General features: G+C 35.4%; 1 protein-coding gene across 17 annotated transcripts in view; it reads left to right on the top strand.

Annotated features, from left to right (window-relative positions):
• Positions 1-26,668, top strand: part of NRXN1 (neurexin 1) — a 701,758-nt gene that overhangs the window by 649,240 nt on the left and 25,850 nt on the right. For 11 of the 17 annotated variants that reach the window (XM_021717192.1, XM_021717189.1, XM_021717187.1 and 8 more), the window contains one exon: positions 24,656-24,743. In XM_021717192.1, coding sequence (XP_021572867.1) covers positions 24,656-24,743 — 88 coding nt within the window. The remainder of the gene's footprint in view (positions 1-24,655; positions 24,744-26,668) is intronic. The other 6 variants (XM_021717193.1, XM_008067271.1, XM_021717186.1 and 3 more) reach the window with 1 other exon arrangement.

The raw sequence follows: 26,668 nt of genomic DNA, 5'->3' as shown, positions 1-26,668 counted from the left end.
GAGTACAATAAAGACAAACTTCCTTCCCAATCAATCATCCAGTGAAATTAATTTGCTTATAATGAAAAAGTACTTTATGTATGAATATATATATATTACATACATAAAATAAAATTAATGTAGAAGACATAATAATATATACAAAGCTAAGTCTGCGTTTATGACTTGGAAACACTTGTATTTTCAGATCAAAAAATTTACAAAGAATTTTGATTTTGTTTAATGCTTCTTATCTTGGAGTTGCATAGGTATAGACTCAGGTGTCAATTCTCAATTATCTGTGTGTGAACTGTCTATATAATGGATTACCTTGCATGATTAGATGTGCTTTCTGGACCACTTGCCCGCCATTGGCTTAAAAATCATTGTCTTCAATTACATGCCATAGCTTTCTCCATGCACACCACTAGATCTGAGTGGATCACCTACCCATTAGGTTTATAGTAGGACTGCAACGTTTTAAAGTTTCATGTATTATGTGCATGAAATGTTTGTCTATATAAAACACTGCTAAATATGTAGCTGCTAAATAATAGGTTTTAAAGATACATATAACAAGCCAAAAATCTGGTAGGACATGGCTGCTTATGGATTTGCCAAGGGTTTTCTTAGCCTTCAAGAAGTCATCCCTTTCCAGAGTGTTATTATACTATATAAGCAATTACTAAGCACCCAGTGATTTTTGTACATTTGTTAGCTAAGATCCTTAAAATATCTACAGGTTGATTGATCTATATCAGAACTCTGCTGGATGTCATGGGCGACTCGAAAAAAATAAGATACTTGCCGCCTTAAAAGTTCAGTTGAGGAGACAAGACAAACATGTGAATCTAGAGATGCACTGGAGTCCAGATTATTTTACTCTATAGTATTAATTAATGTTCATCAATTAATGTCTTCAAGGTAGCTTAAAATGGAGAGTTCAATGTGACTTAAGGAGATGCATTAATTTTATTCTGTTATATATCCCCTGTGTTTGTTTGAGCAGCTCTAGTTATCCAGTCACCAAATAAAAAGTAACACAAAATCAGGTAAAATCAGGTTGACTACACAACCTTTAAATAATTTCTTTTGGAGATTGACTTATTTTTACCTGCCTCTAAGGTGTTGTTAAGGATACTAAGGATATTAGACTATCAAGCAAAGCTCCAAGTAGCTTGTCTTAAAGTCAAGGATTTTTTTCCTATTCTACAGGTTCTCAGGACAACATAGTGATTTATTAAAAGTCATTTTCATGCTTTATGAATAATAAAATAATGCAAAATGTGTGCAACTTTTTTATTTAAAAATCATCTGCATAGTTTATATTCATTCTCTTTATTCATTAAAATTAGTCACTGTTGTTAAGTGTTTTCCATTAAAACACAAGTAACCTGTTTCCTTTTACTAATAGGTTGATTTGAAATAGTGAGTCATTTTTCCAATAGTAAATTAGACACTTTGTTGTAAAGTATAACTATTTCAGTCCATAGGATATAATGGAGTGTTCTTGTAAATTGCTCCAGAGATAATTCTCTTTATACCTGATCCTACTTCCTTCTCTATCTCTAGATTTTCTTTTCCTTTTGGTGGGATGGGGTGGGTGGGTGAGTGTTGATAGGTATGGACAGTAAGCAAAGATCTGACTTAGATGAAATAGTTTTGAATAAGTGATAATAATTAGGTATACAGTCTTTTAATGTTATCAATACTATTATTTTCTCAGACTTTAAACTACCTACTGTGAATAATTGTGGGACATTTCATGAACTAGTCATTAGAAATAAATGGAATGATACCTAGGTAAAAATATATCAAACGGAATAGTTCTTGATTGCTTGACAAAATCTCAAACTAGAGATAAGTAAGCTGAGGTCACTGTTTCAAGGCATCCATTGCAAAAAGTTGTTTCCTAGATTCTTGACTTTCTGGTTTTCCACAGTCAGTAAGATTTCAAGGGCAAGAGATGGTGTCATTTTAAACAGAAGGCTATTGATGCATTAACTAAATAAATACTGATTTCAGCCTATTTCACTCTACTTAGCAATTCTCTAAATGATGCATCAACTCTTTGCCATACTTCAGGAAGAAATATGAAGGTTTAAACTGATGCGATTAAGTACAAGAGTGTATGCGTGGTTTATTTGAAACTCTAAAATGGGAGGATGTTTTCAAAGACATGTCATTCAACAAGGATAATACATGTTTTATGTCTGTAAATAGAACAAAAGAGGGAGGGATTTATAGGCTGCTTTTTATGGTTGTGAATGTTGTACTTCTTTTCCTTTGTTGAATCAATCTGCATCTCTTAAAAAAGACAGAATATTTATTAATACTACAGTTTGTCAACTAATATGTAACATATAAGATTTGATCAGAGCAGTATGGATTTCTATTTTGAAAATAAGTGTTTTAACTGGGAATAATTCGAGATTATGGAAATTTTATAAGCATATGTTAAAGCATTTTCTCTTCTTCTTTTCAATGTGAATATCTTATATAAAATCGAACATTTGTCAATACTAAGAAGTTAACACTAAGAAATTGTTATATAGTTAATTTCTTTTAAGAAGTGGTTTATTTATTTATTTATTTTTACACTTTTTGTTTCATAGATGCCACAGAGTGTCATCAGACTACTTTTGGGAAATGTCAGTGTCACTTGGTTTCATTCCTACCGATTGCCTAAAGGAATCCTCCTCACTGAGTTACTAAAAGTTTCCACTCAGAAATATTCAATTAAATGTTTTAGGGATGAAATCAATGAACGTAAAGGCAGTCCTTTGTTTGTACCTGTGTTTTCTTTCTGTCCTCTTAAATATTAGCTTTAGTCTGGAGATGATCTCAGAATCTCTTCTCCCCTTTTGGTTTCCTTGGGAAATGTATACCATTCCCAGACTAGAAGTAATTCTCTTCTAAACTTCCAATTTATCCTTACAACAGATACCAATTCACCCCAAATTTAGCATGTCCCAATTTAAACATTTTGTTTTTTGAAGCTTATCTGATTTTAAAACATTTGCTTTTAATTGATTTATGTGAAGACGTTGTGTTAGAGAAGGTTTTACATCTACTGGTGTAACAAAGACCAAGTACTTAATTTTCTGGTCCTTGATTTTCCCACTTGTATGTAAGGTGAGGGTTTTGCAGCTGTAATACTTTGTGATTTAAGAGTGTGTATAAATATGTTTCCTTTTAAAAAATAGCTTATAAAGAAAGGTGATTTTAGAAACATAGAACTCTTTTCATTTTGTTGAATCATCTCACCTGAATTTTGAGATGAATTTGCATCTGGGGTTTTCTTAAGAAATGTTTATTTGAAGGTAGTGTAAGAACAATTTGGTCATGGCTAGCATTGATTAGAGGGAAACTTCCTTTTTCATTTCCATAACGAAGAATACAGAAACTCATTCAAATTCTGTGGGTGGTAAGCCTGGTAGATTTCAGAGAATTAGCAATTTGGAATCTTCACAATAGGGAGAAACAGTATATTTTCATCTTGAAGAAATGAGGAAAATTGTTTGCAATGTATGCCTCAAAAGAAAGCAGACTTCTGTGAAAACAAAAAAATGGGGCCCTATATTGCCTGTTCTTCCAAACTTGTGTTCAAAAACTTCCACCTTTGCTAATTTGGAATTATTTCAGATCTGTTTTTATACAATGGATGCCAAAGGAGCAAATTATTTATTGTAAATGAAAACATTTATTACCATGTGTCAAGAAACTGATTATTTCTCTGGTATTTCTAAGAGGAACACTGTGGTGTAAAATCCTACCAGCTGAATTGACTAAATAACCACGTGAATGCTGTACATACCGTGTGTATTTTTAGGCTTTATGTCCATAAATATTTTATAGAGTGCTGCATACTCTGCATTAAAAGTCCTTCATGCCTAACTGAGTTTCAGATTCTCCTTTAAGAAATAAGGTGTACTGTGACTTCTAATAAAGTGGGAAAGACAGTGGTGACATTAGTAGTTGACAACACAGTCTGAGAAAAATTATCGCTTATAAAGATGTGGAAATAAATATTTAAAATGCCAGATGAGATCTTCTGAGAACAAGACTTTGTAAGCAGTTTTCTATAAATGTGAAAAAAGAAAGTGGTTCTATATTGAGAACAAAAGGTTAGATGTGTAGGACAAATTGTTTTTATGGCTGTTTACAATTTGTATATAAAAGCAAATATATCTTGCAAGTGTCTATGTAATTAGAAATCTTTAGCAAGGAAATATTCTAGACACAAGGAAAGAAAATTAGAACTTTGACATTTATCATTTCAAGACTTCTTAATATATGGACGATGTAGTAATTACATTTTTACATTTTTTTAAAATTTGCTGTCAGAATCTAAGCAGAGACTATTTGCCTCCCACCAGGATTCAGTGGATGCTTTGGGAAACCAGCAGTTTGGAGCATAAATTGATATGTGCAGTAGAGGTTTAGCATTTAATGTAGTCTTATAATGATAGATTTGGCTTCCAGAATACAGCTAGCTTGAAACACTTCAACTCTAAAGCATCCCCTGAACCCTGCAAAGCTTTAGAAGCATTGTGCCTCTGTGCGACTAGAGAAAGAAGAAGGGCAAAGTGTTCTGAGGTGTGGCCTCATAACTTCTCAGTCAGCTCTTTTCATTAAGACCACAGGAAGTATAGACCTGGATACATATGACTGATTTACCACTCCCGGTGTCTTTTTAAGCTAATTACCTGTTGCATATTTTATTCTTTTACTGGAAATAATTTCTCTCACCATTTTAAATTTACTGTAACTGATAGAATTAATTCTAGAAAAGTAATTCATGAGTTCTGAAAGAGCTTTGTCATATAACTCGCTATTCTTAGATCATTTAATTAAAGTAATTAAGAAATGGTCTCAGTTTATTTTACTCTGTTTTGTTTGGCAAATGATATTCAACGATGGGGGAGGGAGTCCTCTGCAGGGCAATTTTATAGATCGTAACATTTGATGTTTACTAGGAATAAAGCCTTTGCATCATTTAAGCCCCTCTCTAGAATATTGAAATCAAGAGTTATTTCACATCTCACTGGGTTAGAGATTCATGATGCTTTCCTAAGTCTGAAATAGCTGTCATAGGTCTCACTAACAAAATAAAGACACCCTACTACTGCCCAAACTGAGGTAGAGGCCCTCTAGTCTTTCCTTCTGCTCATTCTCTCTCTCAATTACTTCTTGATTACTTTACCTCTTCTCTTTTGCTTCTACCAGAAGTCTGCTAATGGCATCTACTGCTTTCTTTTGCCCCATTCCTGTCACTACAAATCAAATTTTGAAACCAGTGAAATAAAGTTGCTAAATCATTAACCATTATTTTTAGACCTTGTGATCAGGAGAATTCACTGAATTCTGTGATAGTAAAAGGAAATGTATCCAGCATAACTTAATTCTTAGATAAACAAGAATTCTGCAGGATTTTAGGATTGGAAATAAAATTATACATTGTAGTGGCAACTAATTGAACAGAAATTATAGCATTTTCAAGTGATAAATATTATAAATTTAATTTTAGTGAATCCCTGACATTTCAGCTTTAACTTTTCAGCTTTGTTTTATTTATATTTTATTTTAATTTCCTCTTTTAAATCAGGTGTATTGTGTTTGTTGTTGTTGAAATTTTTAGTTATTTAGTGTCTTGGTTTACAAGTGATATTGACTTAATATTCAGGGATAAGTGATAAAGGTGTCACTAGTAGCAACATGTCATGTGACAACATTTCCCATCCCTTGGATAATGGTGAAATAATCAATATTGTAACTATGTTAAAACCAATTGTTATTTCAGGTAGCAGCTATCACTTATAACTGAAAAGCGAATTGTTTTTGGAACCAATGAATTTAACTTCATTGATAAAACATTAAATATTGTCATTTTATCTCTGACTGTTAGCAAGCCATTTCATGAAACAAAAGATTATTACCGATGTTTATGTTTTATGTATTTATATATTTCTAAAACATTCTACTTTGAAATTATTATAGATTCACAGAAAACTGCAAAGGAAGAAACAGGGAGACCATACCCTTCATGCTGTCTCTTTGTCATGTTAACAGTGTGTTTACCTATAATCCAATATCAAAATCAGAATATTAATATTGGTATGGGCTAGGTGTGGTGGCTCATGCCTGTAATACCAACACTTTGCGAGGCACAGGCAAGAGGATTACCTGAGCCAAGGGGTTCAAGACCAGCTTGGGCAACTTGGTGAAACCTGGTCTCTACAATAAATTAAAAAATTAGCCGGGCATGAGGGTGCTGGTTTATAGTTCCAGCTACTTGGAAGGCTGAAGCAGAAGGATCACCTGAGCCCAGCAGGTCAAGGCTGCAGTGGCCACGAGTGTGCCACTGCACTCCAGCCTGGGAAACAGAGTGAGACTCCGACTCAAAAAAACAAAACAAAATTGGTATAAATCATAAGGCTTATTCAGATTTCATCAGTAATGCGTGCACTCCTGTGTGTGTGCATGTGTATGTGTGTGTGTGTGTGTGTGTGTGTGTATGTGTGTGTGTGTGTAGCTCTATGCAATCTTACATGTGTAGCATCTTGTAACCACCACCACAATCAAGACACTTAATTTTAGCATTACCACAGAATTCTACTGGGCTACTCTCCATTATTACAATTTAAAGGGACATGAGAGGACATCTACTCTAACCTATTTACATTGGGTTGAAGAGCAATTTGCCCCAAGTCAATGGGTTGGGTTACTGATAGAACTCTTAGTTGAATCTCAGATCACTATGTTCTATTCTAAGGCAGTTTCAGGCATCACACATTACATTCTCAATTAATAGAGTAGGCAGTTATTCAATAAGTTTAAAGGTAAGAGATTTAAATCAAACAAAAGTTTTTACACAGTTGAGTTAGCTTATTTCATTACAATTCTGGATTTAAAAAAAAGACATTTGTTTCAGGTACAGATAGGTGCAGATAGGTTACAGGAGCATTAACAGTCAATTAAAGCATTATGGTAGTATTTAGAAAACCATTTATATTATAGAAATAATTCATGTTGCTTTTAGAACTCAGCATGGTTCCTGAGAGGGGAGGAGACAGTTGGTTGACATCTATAAAGAAACTCAGTATTTAGCTACAAATTATATAATCAGTTCTCTCCACCCAAAGAATTGAATACCTACTCCTCTCTCTCTTTCACACACAAATACACATACACAGAGAGAGAGAGAGAGAAAGATCGAAAGAAAGATGGGTCTCACTATGTTGCCTATATTCAAATGATCCTCTTGCCTCAGCCTCCCTGGGGTAACTGCGACTACAGGTATGTGCCACCACACCCAGCCACACCGGATATTTCAAGAATTATTTCTGCCTTATCAGTTTGCTCTTAATGCTACTTCACTTTAGTTCCCACTTATAAAATTATTGGGATAAGGTTTGTGGGGAGAGTGTTAGAAACTAGGCTGTCAAGCATATGATTTGATCCACTAACCTGTTCTGTACCCACTTTGGAAATATTTTTGGCACTACCCACTTTGGGGAATGAATCTGTTTATAAAAAACAGAAAATAATTTATTTGGAAAGGGTATGGGATTTTTCTACCCTATCAGCATCATAGAAATGAGGAATTGTAAAGACCCACTGGTGGATTTGTCCTATTTCCATAGACATTTCAGTGAATATTTTTCAAACATCCTACTCTATTTTTGTTTAAAACAAATGAGGGCTCAATGTAGATTCTTGTTAGAGCTTGAAACTGCTGATTGTTGTGTTTTCTGGTTTGTTTTTCTTTTTAGAACCACTTGACAGTTTGCATAGCTAATTATCATGTTCTCATTTGTTTAATTCCAGCATTGCTGTAGGCTTTTTAGGATGGGGGGTGAGGGGAGGGAGCACTCTGCACTTTTCAAGTACATCAACAAGATGTTAAGAGAGGAGTGTGGGAGATGGAGAGAATGATTGTGTGTGTGTGTGTGTGTGTGTGTGTGTGTGTGTGTGTGTGTGTGTGTGTGCCTGTGTGTGTTTTGGAAGATGGTTCAAAGTTAAAGCAGCAAAGTGAATTTTTTAGTAACTGCCAGGGCTAGGTAGCTAATAATGGTTTTGTGAAGGGTTTTGTCAGTAATCAAATGCAGAAGATGGTGGTGTCCCCTGTGGCTTCATTTTATAAAGGGCACCCTGTAGCATGATGAATCATTTACAGCAAAAGTTTTTGCTAGGAAAACTGAGTAATATACACCCTTAGAAATTCAGCTTTTCTTGCTGTTGAATGCATTTTTTTAATGATTTAATTTTAAAAATTGATGTAATTTGTGTAGTAGTCATTTTATATAGAAAAAACCTTGTAATTTGAAGATAATTTTTAATAATTATTTCCTGAACCCAATCAATAACTTTAAAACTTCCCAGTTTTAGTGTTCTGAGGATTCCACTTATGGGAAAAAGAATGAGTTTGTCAAGAATCATTGCCTTTTTTGTTAATGAATTGTGAGTCAATTGTGCAGGTTCTCGAATTTAGGGGTATTAACTAAACCATTTAAAAACAATTTAAGTGGTATAAGATCAATGATGTATTTGCATATCTGCATATCTTTTTGTTGTTGGTAGTGGTATTGGTGCTTTTTGGGGGGTGCTGATTTAATGATTGGACTTGCATACTTTCACTTTCTTTTCCTACACTTTAGTATGAATTCATTATAACAAGATCCTCCACAATTCATTAGACTGAAAAAATATGTTTTAATACAACCTTCTTAATGATCACATTTCTTAAGAGATATGTCAATTTTGAATGAGGAAATTAATGTGAAATTTAGTAGAAAAGTTTTACAGCTATTTCATATCAGGAGTACACCCCTGTGTTTGCCACAATAGTGAAAATGATTATTGTTGAATTTATTTGTACAGCTTCATTTAGAGCAGCCAAATTGGTGAGATTGGCTAGCTAAGAGCAAATAATGAATTAGATGCCTACATTTGCATAACGAAATAAATAAATGATATTTTGTGGTTTCTGGTTGCTATAAGCAACAGAGACAGTTATTTCCAAACCTTTCAAGACACAATGAATGGCAAACATTGTGTGCCTAGTGATTTGAACCTCCACATATGAACTCAGTTGAATGCTTGAGAGCTAAGATGAAACTCATACACATTCTTGCAAACCATTGCCATGGCAACATAAAATTTCCAAGGTCTGTCTCCCTCGAGTTTGCACCTGCAGTTAGCTTATTATGAAACAAAAAAGAAGTCTTTCCAACTTGAAAATGCTTTGGAATGGTTGGGAGTATGTTTTAAAATAAAGTGGAGTTTAAAAGTCAGAAAACAAAATAGAACATTCAGGAGAAAAGTACTTTTGCTTTCTTCATGCATTATTTAGCTTTTTTCCTCTACTCTAAAATATTCCAGATAAGGGCAAATATGGATAGTCTACCTCTTTGGGTTATTAGGATACTGGAGTTTTGTCTGCTTCAGTGGAAAAATTCTGCTTTCTGCCTTGCTAGATATAATATATATGCTTGTCTTATAAAATAATAATGAAGGTGATATAGCCAAAATTTATTTAATGTTTATCATGTACCAGGGACAGTGCTAAGTCTGCCATCTATCATGATTTTCTCAATTCTTACAATTTGGTTGTAAGATTGGCATTGCATTCCTCCCATTTTACAAATGAGAGCTTAAATATCTCTGCACTTGTATTTTTTCAGTTGGCGTTTACTGGGTAGAGCCCAGATTTAAACTTGGGCATATCTGACTCCAATGTCCATGTACCAGATTGCTGAAGAACAGTGTTAAAAGAACTTTACCAGAACTCCTCAATCTGTCAAGCAAACCAGAGAGAGGTTGCCATGGAAAACATCTCTTTCTCTGCTCAGGGTACTCTGGACGAGTCACTCACTCTGGATAAATATACTGAACCCCTGCATGACTGCATCAGGTTCTACTAATGAGTAAGAGCTAGTGTATCTCCCATTCTTTCAGGTAGCAAGATAATCAAAGACCGCCACCTTTCTCACTACATTGCTTCATCTTCATTTCCTTCCCAGCTAACTCGGTGCAACACAAAGGATTTGACTTTTGTTTGACTAAATTTTGGAAAATAGAAACTGAGATATGTAGAATCTAGTTTCAAGAAGGATTTTTAGATTCAATGAAATAAGAAATGCCTATTTGAGTATTATCATAGTGAAAGTATTACAGAGAGTCACTTACACATAAATGTACTACCTTCATGAGGAACTTTGCATTTGGACGAAACTAACAAACCTTGTGTATTTTAAGTAAAGATCCTTAACTGAGCACTCGAAAACACCTGGGCTTTCTTATTTATGAACCCCTTTGACACATTTTCCCCTACAGTCAATTTCTTATTTCTCAAGATAGGTAGGGAGCCTTGATTATCTGAATTTCCAACTCAAAGCAGATCTGAAGGAGAAAATTGGAAGGGAAAGTGGATCCATAAAGTCTGACAATAGGGAAAAACTTGTTGGAGTTTGCGTAGACTGAAAAGTACAAGTAAAAGAGCAGTGTGAAGACCTATGGACCAGAGACAGTGATACTCTTCCGAATCTGAGACTATTCTGTTTCTAGTCCTGATGCTCATAACAATTATACTGAATCACTAAGAAAAGTTTGTCTTCTGAAATTTCTCTTTAAAAAGCTATACTTACTTGATTTCAGAAGTTACCATGATGACAAATGGCATATCTACTATGAATAGGCTTGTTTCTTGTTCTTAGTCAGTGGGTATCTAAGTAATGAGAATGCGGGAAAGAAGGCAGGCAGGGCTTGCAGGGGCGTGTGAGGAAGAAAAAGGACACATCCAGATGACAGAACCATAACAGCAGCTGCAAGGAGACATGTCAGAATTGAGTGGGACAGGTTGTAAGTGCAAGACTAGAGAAAGAAAATCTATCCAAGAGGATCTATTTAATTGCTTAGAGATCTAAGTGTTTTCCACATGATCGTATCGCAACATTTTTAACAGCCCACCAAAAGAAATATGTGAGTAGTGGTCAAAAAAGAGGTCATTAGACAATGGCGTAGCTAAATAAAACACTCAAATACTTGCAGAAAAGTTCAGCAAATATGCCATCTCATGTAAAGTGTACACAAAGTCGGGCTCTCGAATAATGCTCCTAGTTCTCAATAGAAGACAGCAAAATACTTGCACGTGTATTTTTTCAGTTGGTTTTTACTGGGCTTTGCACCAACTGCTGAGTGCTCTCCATTGAGGCAGCAATGAGTGATGGTGGGCACCAGTTCCTAGTATTTCTCAAAGGTCTTGCTTAAAATTTTAGTAAAACATAGGACAAAACTGGAAAAGGCAAGTTATGTATGGGAAACTTAGGAAAACTAGTAAATTATTCCTGCTGCTATTTTCATCTATCCCATGTCCAAACATGAAACAGAGCAATAGGAGTAAGATGTCAACTAGATGGAGCACCAGCAGGCTGGTATCTGCTCCTGAGTCCCTCTTGATCGGTGTGGTGATTTGATTCTGCACACCTGACTGGCACCTGACTATATCAACAAAGGGTTTCCCTCTCTTTACTTATAACGAGACCAGAACATATCATTCAAAGAGCCTCCAAATACGATGTGACAAATGCTTGGTTGCATCATGCAACTAGAGGAAGAAAAACTTGTATTTTCAATATGTTGATATGTGGTGTTTTTGAGTATTTTTTTAAGCATCGTCTTATCGAATATATTATTTTCTCTGTTTATAGAATGTTTAAACATAGACGTGTGAATTTAACTCACGAAATTTTACTTTATTTGTTAAGGGAATGTTTGTCTCTAAAGATCGAGGGATTTCTGTGCTAGGAATAAGCTTTAATTTCTACATTGCAGTGAGAAAAAAGTGAAAATGTCTAAGAGTCATTCATTTTGAGGGTTGGCCTCATCTGTGTAATAAATACTCAATGTAACATCTTCCATGGACCAGCTACCCTATTAGACAGTATGCCTGTGTAGGCCTAGATAATTTAATACATGTAATACTCCTGCAATTTATTTATTTTATTTTATTTTTATTTTATTTTTTTGAGTTGGAGTCTCACTCTTTGTCGCCCAGACTGGAGTGCAATGGCCGCTCCCGGCCACTGAAGCCTCGACCTGCTGTGCTCCAGCGATCCTTCCGCCTCTGCCTTCCGAGTAGCTGGAATTACAGGCATGCAGTACCATGCCCGGCTGATTTTTTAAAATTTATTTATTGTAGAGATGAGGGCTCACCAAGTTACCCAGGTCGGTCTCGAACCCGTGGGCTCAGGCAATCCACTCACCTCAGCCTCCCAAAGTGCGGGATTACAGACTGAGCCACCGAGCCCGTCTTACTCCTGCAATTTAGCTGTAAACAACTTTATAGGAAGAAATCCAGGAAAGTTCAGGAAGTTGCTGAGTGTCACACAGCTAGGAAGTGGCAGAGCTGGCATTTAAGTCCAGTCTGTTCAGCTCCCACATTCACATTACTTCCTCACCCAGTAGAAAAACTTTCTGCTCATTGAGGGCCTTTATCTGTCACACACGAAAGTTCCCATTCCCAATTCAATGCCAGAAATTCTGGTCACTTAACATTTATCTCAATTTCACCAGTCCCTACCCATGTGTCTGAGGAATTATCTTGGAGGACTATTAAAAGCTGTCAATTCCCCCCACCCATCCATGATTACATGTCAAATTATCCTGATAGAATGTAAGTAGCCTAGTAATTTTAACTAGGAAACTAGAAGTCAAGCGTCAGGGCTCATAATATCTCAAATCAAATCAACAATTGTACACAGAGCACCTTCCTTGTGCCAGAAAGTATTTTAGCAGAGCAAAGCAGATTATCTCTATCACAAATTTCTTCTTACAGAAACATTTCCAGATCTTTTTGACTTATGGAATCATATAATAACAACTGGGAGAGAGAATATAGTTCTTCTCCCTAATTTTACAGGTGGACACAAGGTGCTACAGTGTGTTAGTTAGAGTCAAATAGCACTTTTTCTGTTTACTTTTCTTGTTATGTGAGACATTTTTTTCCTGGGGTAGCTCCACTGAGAGTTGGGACCCCATAAACGAATAGAAAGGGACAAAAAGTGAAAGCAAAGGGAAAAGAAGGAAGGTAAATATTGGCACCATTTATTAGTTGTAAAAACGAAAGAACACTAATTGCTTTAAAATAAATGATGTAGCAGTCACATTTTCCAAAGAAGTTAGCATGACCATGCTTCTTGCTTTTCAAATTGACACCCTTTCTGTCAGCTGATGGGTTAAGTACCAGAGAACATATCGTAGCTTTGGTTCTGTCAATCTCCCACATTTGTAAATATCTTTGTAAAATTCTAAGGTGCTTTTATTTAGTTTAATGTGATAAAGGGACTTGTAGTGTTGGAATTATTTTTCCTATCATACTGGTTGGAATCATTTCTGATTCACTGGCCAGATATTTGTCTCCTCTATGCTAAGTACTTTGCCAGGCACTGGGGAGGCAATCGTGAATATACAGTGTAAATATTTATTAAATGGGTAAAAGATTAATTAGCTAATTCATAAAAGAATAGATATGTTCTTCAAATTCAAAGGAAATTAGACTACATGTTGTTAGTATTCTTACAATATAAACAAATCATATTTTTTATTCCTCCCCTTATAAAGATTAATGCTTTATTAATCTAAAGTATTAAACAAGTGATAATAAATGAATGAATTAACTAATGAATGAGTGAATGCAAGAATTAATCTAGAGATGCAACTTTGAGTGAGTGCATTATGCCCTGTACATAATTCTAGGCCTGTATTTTATGGCTGGTCTCAGCCAGTCCTAATGCTCATGCAATTTATTTCAGGAAGAAGATAAAATTTTCCTCCTGCAGTTAGTTAGATTTTGAAGGAAAACATTATAAAGACATAGTTTCTTTGCAATTAAATGGAAGTATTTACAATGTAAGAATATTGCAATAGAGTTTGGAAGAGATAGGGAGAGTTGGGGAAAATTATGTAAGAAAAATAAATAGAATAATAGTTAGCTATTTTTTCAATCCTTTCCACAGAGTAGTCTTTATCTTATTGTTTTCTCGAAGGACAGGAATGCTTCATAAAGGCAGGCAGACCAACTTACTGCAAGACCTTTTTAACTTTGCTTTCTTTCTAACCTTCAGTCTTTCTCTTTTTCAGTCAAAGATAATGTCACTTTTTCCTATTTCTCTACCATAAATTTCCAGCCATGGGGTATAATGTGGAAACCAGTTATAAAGTTTCATTTTCACTTCTAGAGATGTTATAAGGGAGATAAAATCTTTGAAAAAATGTGATTTTGTCATACTTCTCATCTTCCACTCTTAGGAATTGTACTCCTGGAAAATAATCCATTCTTGCTCACTCTTATTTTGAGATTTAATGAGCTGTTAAAAATGAGCAATTGTGACAAACATATTTGCCACAAAATAGGTGTAGGGACCTGAGAGTGGTTGACCATCAAGAAGATTATTTAAGATGTGATGTTTCTAGTAAATTCAAGTGTAATACATAATTTTTCTACTATTTTTTTTAAAGCCAAGACTAATCCCTCACTATTAACTGCATCCATTATATTTTCCTAATCATAGTTATTTCCAAAAAGTGCTTTTATTTAAGCAGATGCTTAAAGAATATAAGCCAGGTTTTTGAGTGGTGATGAAATTTTAAGTTGTCTATTCATCTCCTGTGATAGATGCCCTGAGGTTGTAAAACACAGTCATAAAGTAAATACTTCCACTGTTCTAACGCATTAAAAAATACAGCCGGGCTCGGTGGCTCAGCCTGTAATCCCGCGCCTTTGGGAGGCTGAGGTGAGTGGATTGCCTGAGCCCGTGGGTTCCAGACCTGCCTTGGCAGCGAGACTTCATCTCTACAGTAAATCAAAAAATCAGCCGGGCGTGGTAACGTATGCCTGTAATTCCGGCTACTTGGAAGGCTGAGGCGGAAGGATCGCCGGAGTCCAGCAGGTCGAGGCTGCAGTGGCCGGGTGTGGCCACTGCACTCCAGTCTGGGCTACAGAGTGAGACTCCTACTCATATTCATTATCATATTCTTAATCTATATAGAAGACTCACTATAGGCAATGTTATGTTATAACTACAAATGTAACTACTACAAGGAGCATTGTCATGCATGGATTATACTTAGAGAATCAGTCTCTGTGTCTCTGTCTCTGTCTCTCTCCTCTTTTAACTGTCAGTGTTTATAAAGTGATCTGTTTTTTTCTGCTTATCTGTTCACTTGTATGCTGTAGACATCATAAGGCAAGAACTCTAGATGAAGAGAAAAAATAAATCAGGTTGTCCCAATCTCACAAGCAGAACTAAGAGCTCAAGTATCATTGACTCTGTGCACTAAGTTCTCTAGGAGATCTGACGTGGAGAGGAGGAAATCAAAGTGCCAGGCATGGATTGGAACTGCCTGTCTTGAAGGTTACCGGTGAGATTCACACATATACCCTAAATAAGCAATGCTGAAATGAATCCAATCCTGGCATAAAAAAGGCAGCCCAAGAAAAGCAGCATGTATGTGAGGGGTCAGTGGGAGTGAGAGACACAAATTCTATTCAAGTGAGGAGACGTGAGGATTTCAAGGCCTGAAAATAGATTTTATTGGGTGGATATTTGGCTGCCCTCTTCAGACACTCTCTCTAACTCTTCTTTATATTTTCATGTGAGGAACAAAAATAATTCCTTATTAGTTGTGGTAATAACTTATATAGACACTGCATCATGGGGAATTTCCTACTTTCTAAAGTACTACCACACATATCAAATTTGATTTCTGACCCCCTCGAGATAGAGAGATTATTATGATTCACATACACAAATGATTACATACATGTATAAATTTACATATGTAATATATATATTCATATATAATGTTTAGAACACAGAAACCAGACCAAGATGATGCATATTGCTCATAAAAACCAGAACTGAAACCTAAATTCTGGATTAGTATTTACTTTCCATTATTGGTCAGCACAGTAGACATTAAACTGTGGTACAGTGTCCTAAATATGTTAATGAACCAACCAACATGTGCAACATATGGAACAAAGTATTCAAGTTTAGAAGATTGGAGTTCCAATTTAACTAGAACCAGAAAAGATTAGATCCTTTTAGTGAATGAACAAAATAACACTATGACATCTGAGCCAGATAATGTTTACTTTTAATTACCACTTGATTGATACATTCATAGAGGTGCTGCTCAGATATTTGTTTATTTGGTGAAACTCAATATGGAAACTTGTGTTTATTCAACTCATGGATCAAATCAAAATCAGAAAATAAAATTTCTAAGTCATCATCATTTTCAGCTCCATCCATACTTTTTGCTGTTCCATACTCCAAGCACTGCCTGGGATAGTTCTCATATATCGCTAAGTTAAAGTTCTATTAAGGGGACATTGCTCATGGTACTATCCAGTAGCAAAAAAAGTTTTGGATATCTGGCTGCTTTTCCAAAGGTAAAAATGGCTCCTTCTACACCTTTGATTTTGAAATTTCAATTCTAGGGCCATCATGTCAATGGGACTGACTTGATCAATGCATGTTATACCAGTAAATACTCACTTCCATTTATTTACTCCCAAGACTAAATAAGAGATTATTTGGCAAAGCCCTAATGATGATTGCATGAGAGAGACAAAGAATCAGTGGCTTCATCAGAAGAGAGCAGAGTTCACTGAGTTAATTTTGTAGCCAGCATAGCCTGCAATATTCTAAGTCAAGGAGATAAAAAGACAAGAAAGGATTTAATAATTTGCATTTTATTTTTGTCACCAAAAATTAGTTATGCATTTATATACAAAGACTAAAGGCATGGTATTTAAGGATTTTTTTAAAAAATGACTTAAGACAAGATTTTCACAAGCAAATAACTTTCTGGGTTGACTCCATTTCAAAATAGCTGAAGGTATGTCAATATTTGAATTTTTGTAATTGGATTTTAAAATTTTGAACTGTTTGATTAATTTTTCATCTTAGTGTCACTTAATGTACTTCCATACCAAATGGTATAATAGCTGTGTATGTGTGTCTCCTTCTGTGTGTTTCTTCGTGACAATTTTAGTGGTTACTATTTAAAATCCAGTACTCTTTTTTTGTCACCTTTTCCTTGTTTTAAATTTATTTTGTCATGCATTTTTGTAAACCTTATCAAATCTTTCATAGAACAAGATGATTTTGGATAAACGAATGAGTGAGTATATGATGAATCATAGAAGTCATCTGGAATAAGAGATAATCATAATAAACTGGAAGTCTGGATAATCTCATAGTTTTGCCATTAGTTAGCAGTATAATTGTGGTCAAAACAAAGACGTTTAATTTTGTAGATTCAGTCTCTTGGTATGCAAAATGAAGAGCTTAGACTAATGATCTCTAAGACCTGGCTCAGTACAAGATATACATCCATTTGACTAAAACAAATTCCATTCCCTAACATGGCAACAATGAAAGCCTGGATTTTGGAATCATGCTGGTTGCAATTGTCCATTACTGGCATTTTATAATCATAAAATCTGTTTTGACCTCATTACCAATAAAGATTTTCGGTTCAACTTGTGTGACTAATGAGTCCTTTCAGTCACAATGGTTGGGCTAGACATTAATATTGACACAGAGAAACCTAGATTTATATTTGTAAACTTCTGTCAGTATTTTTTAAATTTGAAAATGGCCAAAACTATTTCAGAAAGTGCATTGTCCCAAAATAAAACAAATAGAGGGAGAACACACTCACTTATTCCCATATTCTAACTTCTTTCTCAGTACTTCTGTCCCATTACCAGCAATCTTTCAAAGTCTTACATACCCAAATTCTAATTAGTGAGAACCCAGGAGAATAAATTATTCTTATGGCTTCTTGAAAGTTAAACTTCTTTTTATCTTCTTTTGATTGGTCCTCCTATATTACCTTGACTAAAAATGGAAATGCAGTATGAGCACAGAGGTCATTAGTAGTAAAAGTGCGGGGTTCGGTGGCTCAGCCTGTAATCCCGCGTCTTTGGGAGGCCGAGGTGAGTGGATTGCCTGAGCCCATGGGTTCGAGACCCGCCTGGGCAGCGAGACCTCATCTCTACAATAAATCAAAAAATCAACTGGGCGTGGTAGCGCATGCCTGTAATTCCGGCTACTTGGAAGGCTGAGGCGGAAGGATCGCCGGAGCCCAGCAGGTCGAGGCTGCGGTGGCCGGGAGCGGCCACTGCACTCCAGTCTGGGCGACAGAGTGAGACTCCAACTCAACAAAAAAGAAAAGAAACTGAGGTACAGAGAGATTAAAAAGTAGTCGTGCCGGGCTCGGTGGCTCAGCCTGTAATCCCGCGCCTTTGGGAGGCTGAGGTGAGTAGATTGCCTGAGATCGCGGGTTCGAGACCCGCCTGGGCAGCGAGACCTCATCTCTACAACAAATCAAAAAATCAGGAGGGCGTGGTAGCGCGTGCCTGTAATTCCGGCTACTTGGAAGGCTGAGGCGGAAGGATCGCCGGAGCCCAGCAGGTCGAGGCTGCGGTGGCCGGGAGCGGCCCCTGCACTCCAGTCTGGGCGACAGAGTGAGACTCCAACTCAAAAAAAAAAAAAAGAAAAAAAAGAAAGAAAGAAAAAAAAAAGAAATAGTAAAAGCAACCTCCTTGGGTCCCCTCCTGCTGTAGGAGCTTTTCTGTCCTCTTAATAAATCCTGCTTTAAAAAAAAATAGTAAAAAAAAATAGTAAAAAGGTTTTTGAAAAACATAAATTTAATCTCAAGTTTCCTAGCACCACATTTCTTTTTTGTAGGTTCACTATTTTGCATAAATTTGCTAAAGTAATGCTATTTTTGATTAGTCAAAAATTAGTTCTTTTTTCCCATAATTTACTTAAAATTTATTTCTGTGATATTATTTCCACATTTTTATATTTTCCTTTAAGTTTTTCCTGTTAGACTAACCAGTTTCAACTGTACATAAAAATGAATGTTAGATTGAGTAAGACATGTGATTTCTTTACCATGACAGAGTTTTTCTACCCAAACCCACTTTAATGTTTCTGGAATCATTGCATACATTTTAAACAGCTGAGAAAATTTTGAAGAAAATTGAATGGCTTTCAAGTCTGTCTTTTTTCTCAAGCAGACAGCTGATTTATGGTCACTTTTTGTAATAGCCGAGGGCATCAGTTGGGAAAGAACATTAAAGAAATGTGAAAGCTGGCTGTTTTCAGGGATATTTGAGCTTTGCCCTAAATATTCATGAATGCCAATGTTCACACATTCAAATTGGGCAAATGAGTGTACAAATGAGTATGTTTTTTGTAGCAGACAATTAATTATCATACTCTGAATCATAGCACCTCCACCTACATTCTGGATAAGGATGCAGTTGGTGAATTTTAAATGAAGTAATAGATATGAGAACATTGTTACATTCCAAGAAAAATAAGCTATTGGAATTGTCTTGATTGTATTTGTATTAAAGAGTAATTTTTTCATCTCCTTTAGAATAGAGTGAGAACAGTAAGTTATCTGCATGTAGGAACTGCAATTTGTACCTTGATATGTACTGAACATATTTTATGCTCACCAGAAAATTCTATGCATAGATGAGATGTTTTATTTTTATCGTTGATCAATTGGTCTTCACTGTCTTTGTCATTCGTGTGCTGGAACTCAAATTCATCCTCCATGTGTTGGATCTCAGTTTGCTATTTTAATTTTTATCAAATGGTAAATCATGAGATTGATATGTTTATGACATCAATTGAGGCAACTTGATTGAGGTGAAGGAGATTACCATAATATCTATGCAGAGTCTTTAAATTCCTTTTGTATTCTTCATGAGATTGCAAATCTGATATATTTATTTACTGATATTATTTAATCAATTAGATCAATGTTTGAGAATCCTATACCTGTATACACATTACAAGTAGGTTATTTGTCTACGGTTTTTCCTCCTGGTGAGAATTGCTGCTTCCCCTACCACCTAGAAACTTCTTGTTCCATATATTATCATGGAGCACAGTTACCAAGGTCCAATGGGTTGGACCTTGCTTGGGAAATTTGTGGCACTAATTCTGAGTTCTGCAAATCTTTTTTTCAAGGAATCTCACCTAGTGATAAATATTTTCGGGAGAAACTATTAGATTTGGTCATGAATACTGTCTTTCGGAATAACTTCTTGTAGAGAAAAGTATAAACAAGAACAAGTGCTCATCAATTCAACAAACATATCACATTTTAGTTAGCATCATACTCAAGCCTCCATCAATTTTTTTTTCTTTTTGAGTTGGAATCTCACTCTGTTGCCCAGGCTAGAGTGCAGTGGCACACTCACAGCCATCCCATCATTGACCTGCTGGGCTCAGGTGATCCTTCCCCCTCAGCCTTGCAAGTAGCTGGAACTACAGGCGTGGGTTACCACGCCTGGCTGATTTTTGATTCATTGTAGAGACGAAGTCTCGCCAAGTTGCTCAGGGTGGTCTTGAACCCGCGGGCTCAGGCAACCTACTCACCTCGGCCTCCCAAAGTGCTGGGTTTACAGGCTGAGCCGCCAAACCTGGTCCATCAATTTTAATTCACTCTATAAATATCAGTCAAAGCTGTGAAATATTAGGCTAAATAATATTATACAAGAAAGCACCATAACTTTAAATAATTATTTTGTATTTGTATGTGTAGCAGGATACACTATTGCTATTTAGAAATACAGTTTTACCTACACTTTTAGAATAAATCCAGGATTTGTCTGTGGACATCACATTCACAGCAGACATCCTGTTGTACAATTGGAATTTGTTGTCTTCCTAACTAAGTAAATTTCTCTTCCTGGTAGAGTTTTCTTGTAGGTGTCTTTATTGGAATGTATTTTTATTCAGAAAAGCTGTTTATCATAAAGAATAAAGTCTAGGAATGCTGTTCTTTAAAGGGATATAATATTACGTACTGGATTTATTCATTCTTTCATCATATATTTTTACCACACAGATGTGCAATTAGGCCATATTTTGCAAAGTGACAACAAGTGCATGCACAGCAAATTCCACTATTAATATTGGTGAAAAATAAAAGGTTCCTTGTAAACGAGAAAAAAAATACATCAGTGCTTCTCTAATTTCTAACCTACCAAATGGTCTCACCTTAACATCCCTGAATATTAAATAAATTTGTCTACCTTCTCACCATACATTAAGAACATCCTCTACGTGTTGGTGTTCAAATATAACACAGAATGGATTAAGATTTGAAGCCTTTATTTCTTGTATTTGTCTGAGTCATGTATTTCCCCCTAAAGGCATGGAGACTTAAATTTTAGTAGACATTTTAAACAAGGGACGCTTTCCATGTGCATGTACCGATCACTCTGAATTCTGGAAGACTAGCATGGTGCTTTGACCTGTGGGTGTTTAAGTGCACAGTTAGAGACACTCATCTAAATGGACTGTTATATAAAGCTAATGCTTTTGCTTGATCCCTCTTCTGTCTATTTCAGCAGGTTGTCTCTTTCCTGAAAAAGGTTATAAACATCAGGGGAAAGTATAGTAAAGAATAGAGTTGATTAATATGACATATTTGAGTTTTTTTCCTACCACTCTCTCAACAGCAAGTCATAGAGAGGCAGCGCCAAACACAGTGAATTAAATTTAAATTACACAGCTTTGGCTAGAAAATTGTGTAGTTAATTCAGCCTCCAAAGTAAAATTTTATTTTTTCCTTACATTTGAACTACTTCCTAATTTTTCATACTGTGTTGATGATTTTTGTCAAGGCATTATTGATTTGAAATCTTTTTTTTTCTCAATGCTGTTGCTGTTCTTTAGTTTTTGAAGGAAAAAAATGCATGAGAATCAAGAATGTATATTTATTACACCAATAAAATTATGTTAAGAACTAAAATATAGCTTTACCAAAAGGTTACATTTATGCAGTGACTTTTCTACTGCAGAGGGGCTATAGAAGGTACCATTGTATGACATCATTTGTTATTTTTAGGTAGTGTGTTTTGTAGAAGGCAACAACTAAGAATATTCTAACACTTTTTGTTTTCTGTGGAATTGTTCCAAAAGAAAATAGGTCAGCTTTTAAAACAAAATGTAACTTGTATCTCCTGAATAATTTAGTCTGCATGAAAAACTATCCACTGAGTCATATATTTGTAGTCCACGATTTTTTTTAAGAAGCAGCCGTCTTTATTTATATTGGATATTTGCCTTTTGAAAGGTCAGAATCCAAAAACAGACAGTAAAAGATGGTGCTTAGATCCACAAAATACAAATATAGTTACTGAATTTTAATATAAGTGCTAACATGAGACTTCAAGTTCAGAATAATTCCTATGTACAAGTTGCAGTTTGATATCTAAAATTAGATATTATAAATAAATATAGTGTAAAAGATTAAACTAAATTGATATTATACTTATAAAATATTAAAGAAAATGTTGATAATATTGACATTTTTAATAAGCATTTACTGTATAGTCCTATTCTAGATACTTTTCATGTACTAATTTAATCCTTACAACAATAGGTACTATCATGCAGTCCATTTTTTCAGATGAGAAAAATGAGGCACAGACAATTTTTAAACTTTTAAGGCAGGGATTCTCAATTTTGGCACTATTGACATTTTAGGTTAAATAATTTCTTGTTGTGTAAGAGTTGTCACGTTCATTTTAGAAAGTTTAGCAGTCAACAGTAGACGCCAATAATAGCAGATCCTGAACTCTCAATTGTAGCAACCTAAAGTAATTCCAGAAATTAACAAATATCCCTCCAGGTAGAAGAAGGAAAAGGGGGCCATATCATTGCTGAGATGAGAGTCATTGGTTTAAATAAGTTATTTACATTTTCCTCCCTCTATCAAGAACAAAGCACCAACAGCAACAATGCTATGTACATTTCATCAATATATTGAAAATTCCTCAAGGAAAATGAGAAATTATTTTGTAACCTTGAAATTTGAAAGTGTATCCACTATGTTTGAGAATGAAAGTAGCTTTCCACTAGAAGTTGCCGCTCCCGCAAAAAAAGCTAATTATCTGTGCTGTAGTGAATTGGAGCAATCGTCCAGCAAGCCCACATAAGCTAATAATTTGTCATTATCAAGCCTATGTGGATATTTTCCTGTAAGACGTGTTTATGTCAAAAGGGAGGATGGGCCTTTGCCTTTTAAAGCTTGCTTTAAGGAAAGAGACCTGCACCTCCATCATGCCAATTATAATAGTTTTCACTGCTGTTAACAGTTACACTTCCAGAAAAACCAACATTTTGAGCTTTCTCTTTTAAAATAGCAGCAAAATGAATGAGTCCAGAAAGTTTCCAACTGTTTTAGAAGAGTAAGAGCAGAATGACATGAAACTATATTAAAATGTAATGTAAAGCTTATGTTTATTTAAAGTTGTATTATGAAGTATTAGTGTCTGAACAAATTCTTTACTCGGAAAGAACCTGCAGTTGAAAGATTTGTAAGCCTAATAGTTGTCATAAAAGTGAGTCACCTCTCGTCTGTTTCTTAAAATGTCACAACTTTCTTAAAATTTACTTATTTATATCTTAATGCTGACAATATTAGGTGCTCCTTTAATAGTAGGTTTTCATATCATAGTTCTGCTTTTCCTTTGAATTAAGAACTGTTATATTAATTCCACTTTTAAATGAGGACCGCATTAGTGTTGCAATCTGAGTAGTGTCTAAACAATTTTAATCTCCTTAATCCTTAGCAGATGTAATGAGATATTTTTCTTCTTGTACCTTGGAGTCTTTCTGTTTTACCTCAGCATTAGCCAAATCTGTTATAAACCTTTACAAATTCCATGCAATATCTAGGCTGAGTTCACTGCTGCTTGTAAGTGGCAATAAAGAACAATCTTTCGGGCTTGTTGATGTATTATGTGACTAACTGCTAGGATTTACACACTCTGCTTTTTATTACAGTGACAGTTATCAGTTTTTTAGCTGTAAGTGCAATGAAGCAACTAGAATGTCACAGAGAAAATTGTCACCTGTTCTACTCCTCACTTCAAATACATTTCCCATTTATTGTGAAACCGCAATGATGAAAAGGACAATGGGGAAACTATACCTGCTAACTGAACTTTATAAAAATGAGATTCGAGTGTGAAATCTTAGCAAACATGGAAAAATACCTTCAATGGACTGTATTTCCTTCTCTTTTTGCACCATTGAAAGATATATCTAATCTTTACTTAATCTCTGTTTCCTAATAAATAACACACTATATCTCAATGATTCATCAAGCTCTACCTGGTTGTGGATATAAAAGGTTATGACTGTTCTGCTTTTAGGAAGCTTCAGCACCAGTACTACATAAAGCCCACTGATGCATGCATTGTAGCACTCCAGGGTTATAATAAATTTCAGATCATCTGCATCTGCCAGGTTATTTTGAACCTCTGTATACAGCTTCCCTCTGCAGTTGAGTAGATGGGTATCTACAAGTTGACCATTACCATTTGTACATCCTTATGTAAAATAAGGTATAATCAATTTTCCACAAATAGGCAGATAACTTCTAGGAGGGATCTGAAAGAAGTTCACAAATTTAAGTTCTGTGTCTTTGGGAAAAGAAATCGTGAATTTGGTTTTTCAACCTGTGAAGTAAACAATCTGTTTCATTTGTCGATGCAACGAAGATGAGAGGATCTGTTAGAACCCTTTAAATTAATCTACTTAATGTCATTCTTTTGCAGACTACAGATGACATCCTTGTGGCCTCAGCAGAGTGTCCCAGTGATGATGAGGACATTGACCCCTGTGAGCCGAGCTCAGGTGGGTTAGGTTAGTCGACTTTTTTTCTTACTTCCTTGGCTTTACTGTAAATTTTTGTTGCATGTTGTATTTCTTAGAAAAGCCTTACATTTATGTCTAGAAGCCTACCCTGTTATACAACGCTCATTGTAAGATAAGACTCCTTGCTTTTGTTTACATGAATAAATTTTTCCACATTTACTGAAAAAAAATTTAGAAACCAAAATCTACCAAAATTATGTATTTCAGAAAAAAGCAGAGGGACAGCATACAGAACTGCTACCTTACTGTTCACTTTCCATTAGCTTACAACATAATTTTTGTGTATAACAGTATAATGGGCTTTCCCTTGGGTCACTTATAGTGAAATTGCAAAGCTAAAAATTGCAGTACATTGTGAAAAATTATTTGACCTTTCCACTGACAAAAAGTCCCCACCATTCATTCTGCCAGCAAATTATCTTAAGTGATATATTTCTGAATTTCAGAATCAAGACTATTATAGCAGTAGTAAAACAAACAGCAGGTAGAGTCCTTGATATATTTAGTAGATAAATATTTGAGTCTTGCTATGTTTCCCTAAAATTTAAGCTGATATGTTTTACTTTTTGTTGATGCATAGTTTCTCCTTCTTTATGATATGTTTACCTCTCATCTGATATGATGAACACTTAAATATTGTTTCCATATGGGCCTTATACCATTAGATGGTGGCTTGTGGACCCTGAAAATGAATGACTCATAGCCTGGGTTTGATTTAAAATATTCATGATTCCAAGTATTAGGGCAATTTCCCTTAGTTTTCTTTGTAAAGCAATGTTTCTTAAAATGCATATTAACAAAATGAAGGAGGTAAATGTGGAATAACCACTGTCTGCTAGCACACAACCTCTTTTGATGTCACCTAGAACCCCAGAAGAACTTCATTGCATGATTAAAAAAAAAAACTGTTTTGCATTATTATGAAGAATACTACTTTAGAGTGAATCTACTTGATCTGATAATATTTGGGTACAAAATATTTCTAGATGTGTATCTTGCCTCTCCTTTTGATGATCACTTCCTCACTGACTATAGCTACTGACACTCAGCACTTAGAGAGTAGCTGTTGAGTGCCAGGGAGGACAGAAGCGCAGTAGTTACCCCTCAGCAGGAGAGGGCTTAGGAGAGCCAGGCTGGATGTGTTTCTCTCCCTCTCCCTCTTTCTCCTGAAATCTGCCATGCCAAGCAAGATGCTCACCCTCCAGAAACATTTGTCATACACAAGGATTGGATCTCTGATGATCAAGCATTCAATTCCCCCAACTCATTGATCTCCACAACCATCCCCTTTGTTTTCATTGGCGTTCTTACTCCCTATATATTAGGAGGTGTGTGTGTATGTGTATGTATGTGTGTGTGTGTGTGTGTGTGTGTGTGTGTGTGTGTGTGTGTGTGTAAAAGAGAGAGAGAGAGAGAGAAAGAGAGAGAGAGAGAGAGGGGGGGGGGTTATTGCTATTGCTTTTGCATCATTCTCTCAGTCCTATCTCTCTGCCTTTTCCCACCTTCAAACTTCCCTTCTTCCTTTCTCCTATGCTCTCATACCTTTCTGGTGTTAATTTTTCACGCCTTGACTTTCTTTATTGTACCTCATTTTCTCTGAGTTCCTCCAGTATGCATTGTTCATATAACAAAGTCTGGTCTTTGTACATTGGGGTGTGGTGTGTGTTGTGTTGTGTGTGTAGTTAATTTTGTTTTTCCAATTCGTGTTTTCTTGAAGGTAGTCAACATTTTTCAGTGTTTTACACAGTATTAACACAGTGATGAAAACTGTATAAATTTTTTTACTAATTTCTTTTTTTTAAATTATGATGTTGTGGGGGGGGTACAGTTAAGGGTTGGGTATACAAATATGTTTCATTTAGGCCCCCTTGTTGATAACAGGTGTCTCCCCATCCCCAGACAGATGTTTACTA

The sequence above is a fragment of the Carlito syrichta genome, unplaced genomic scaffold (assembly GCF_000164805.1).
Source record: "Carlito syrichta isolate Samal-C Ts95f unplaced genomic scaffold, Tarsius_syrichta-2.0.1 Scaffold309463, whole genome shotgun sequence".
Taxonomy (NCBI): Eukaryota; Metazoa; Chordata; class Mammalia; order Primates; family Tarsiidae; genus Carlito; species Carlito syrichta.
This window is presented reverse-complemented; position numbering and strand designations above follow the sequence as displayed.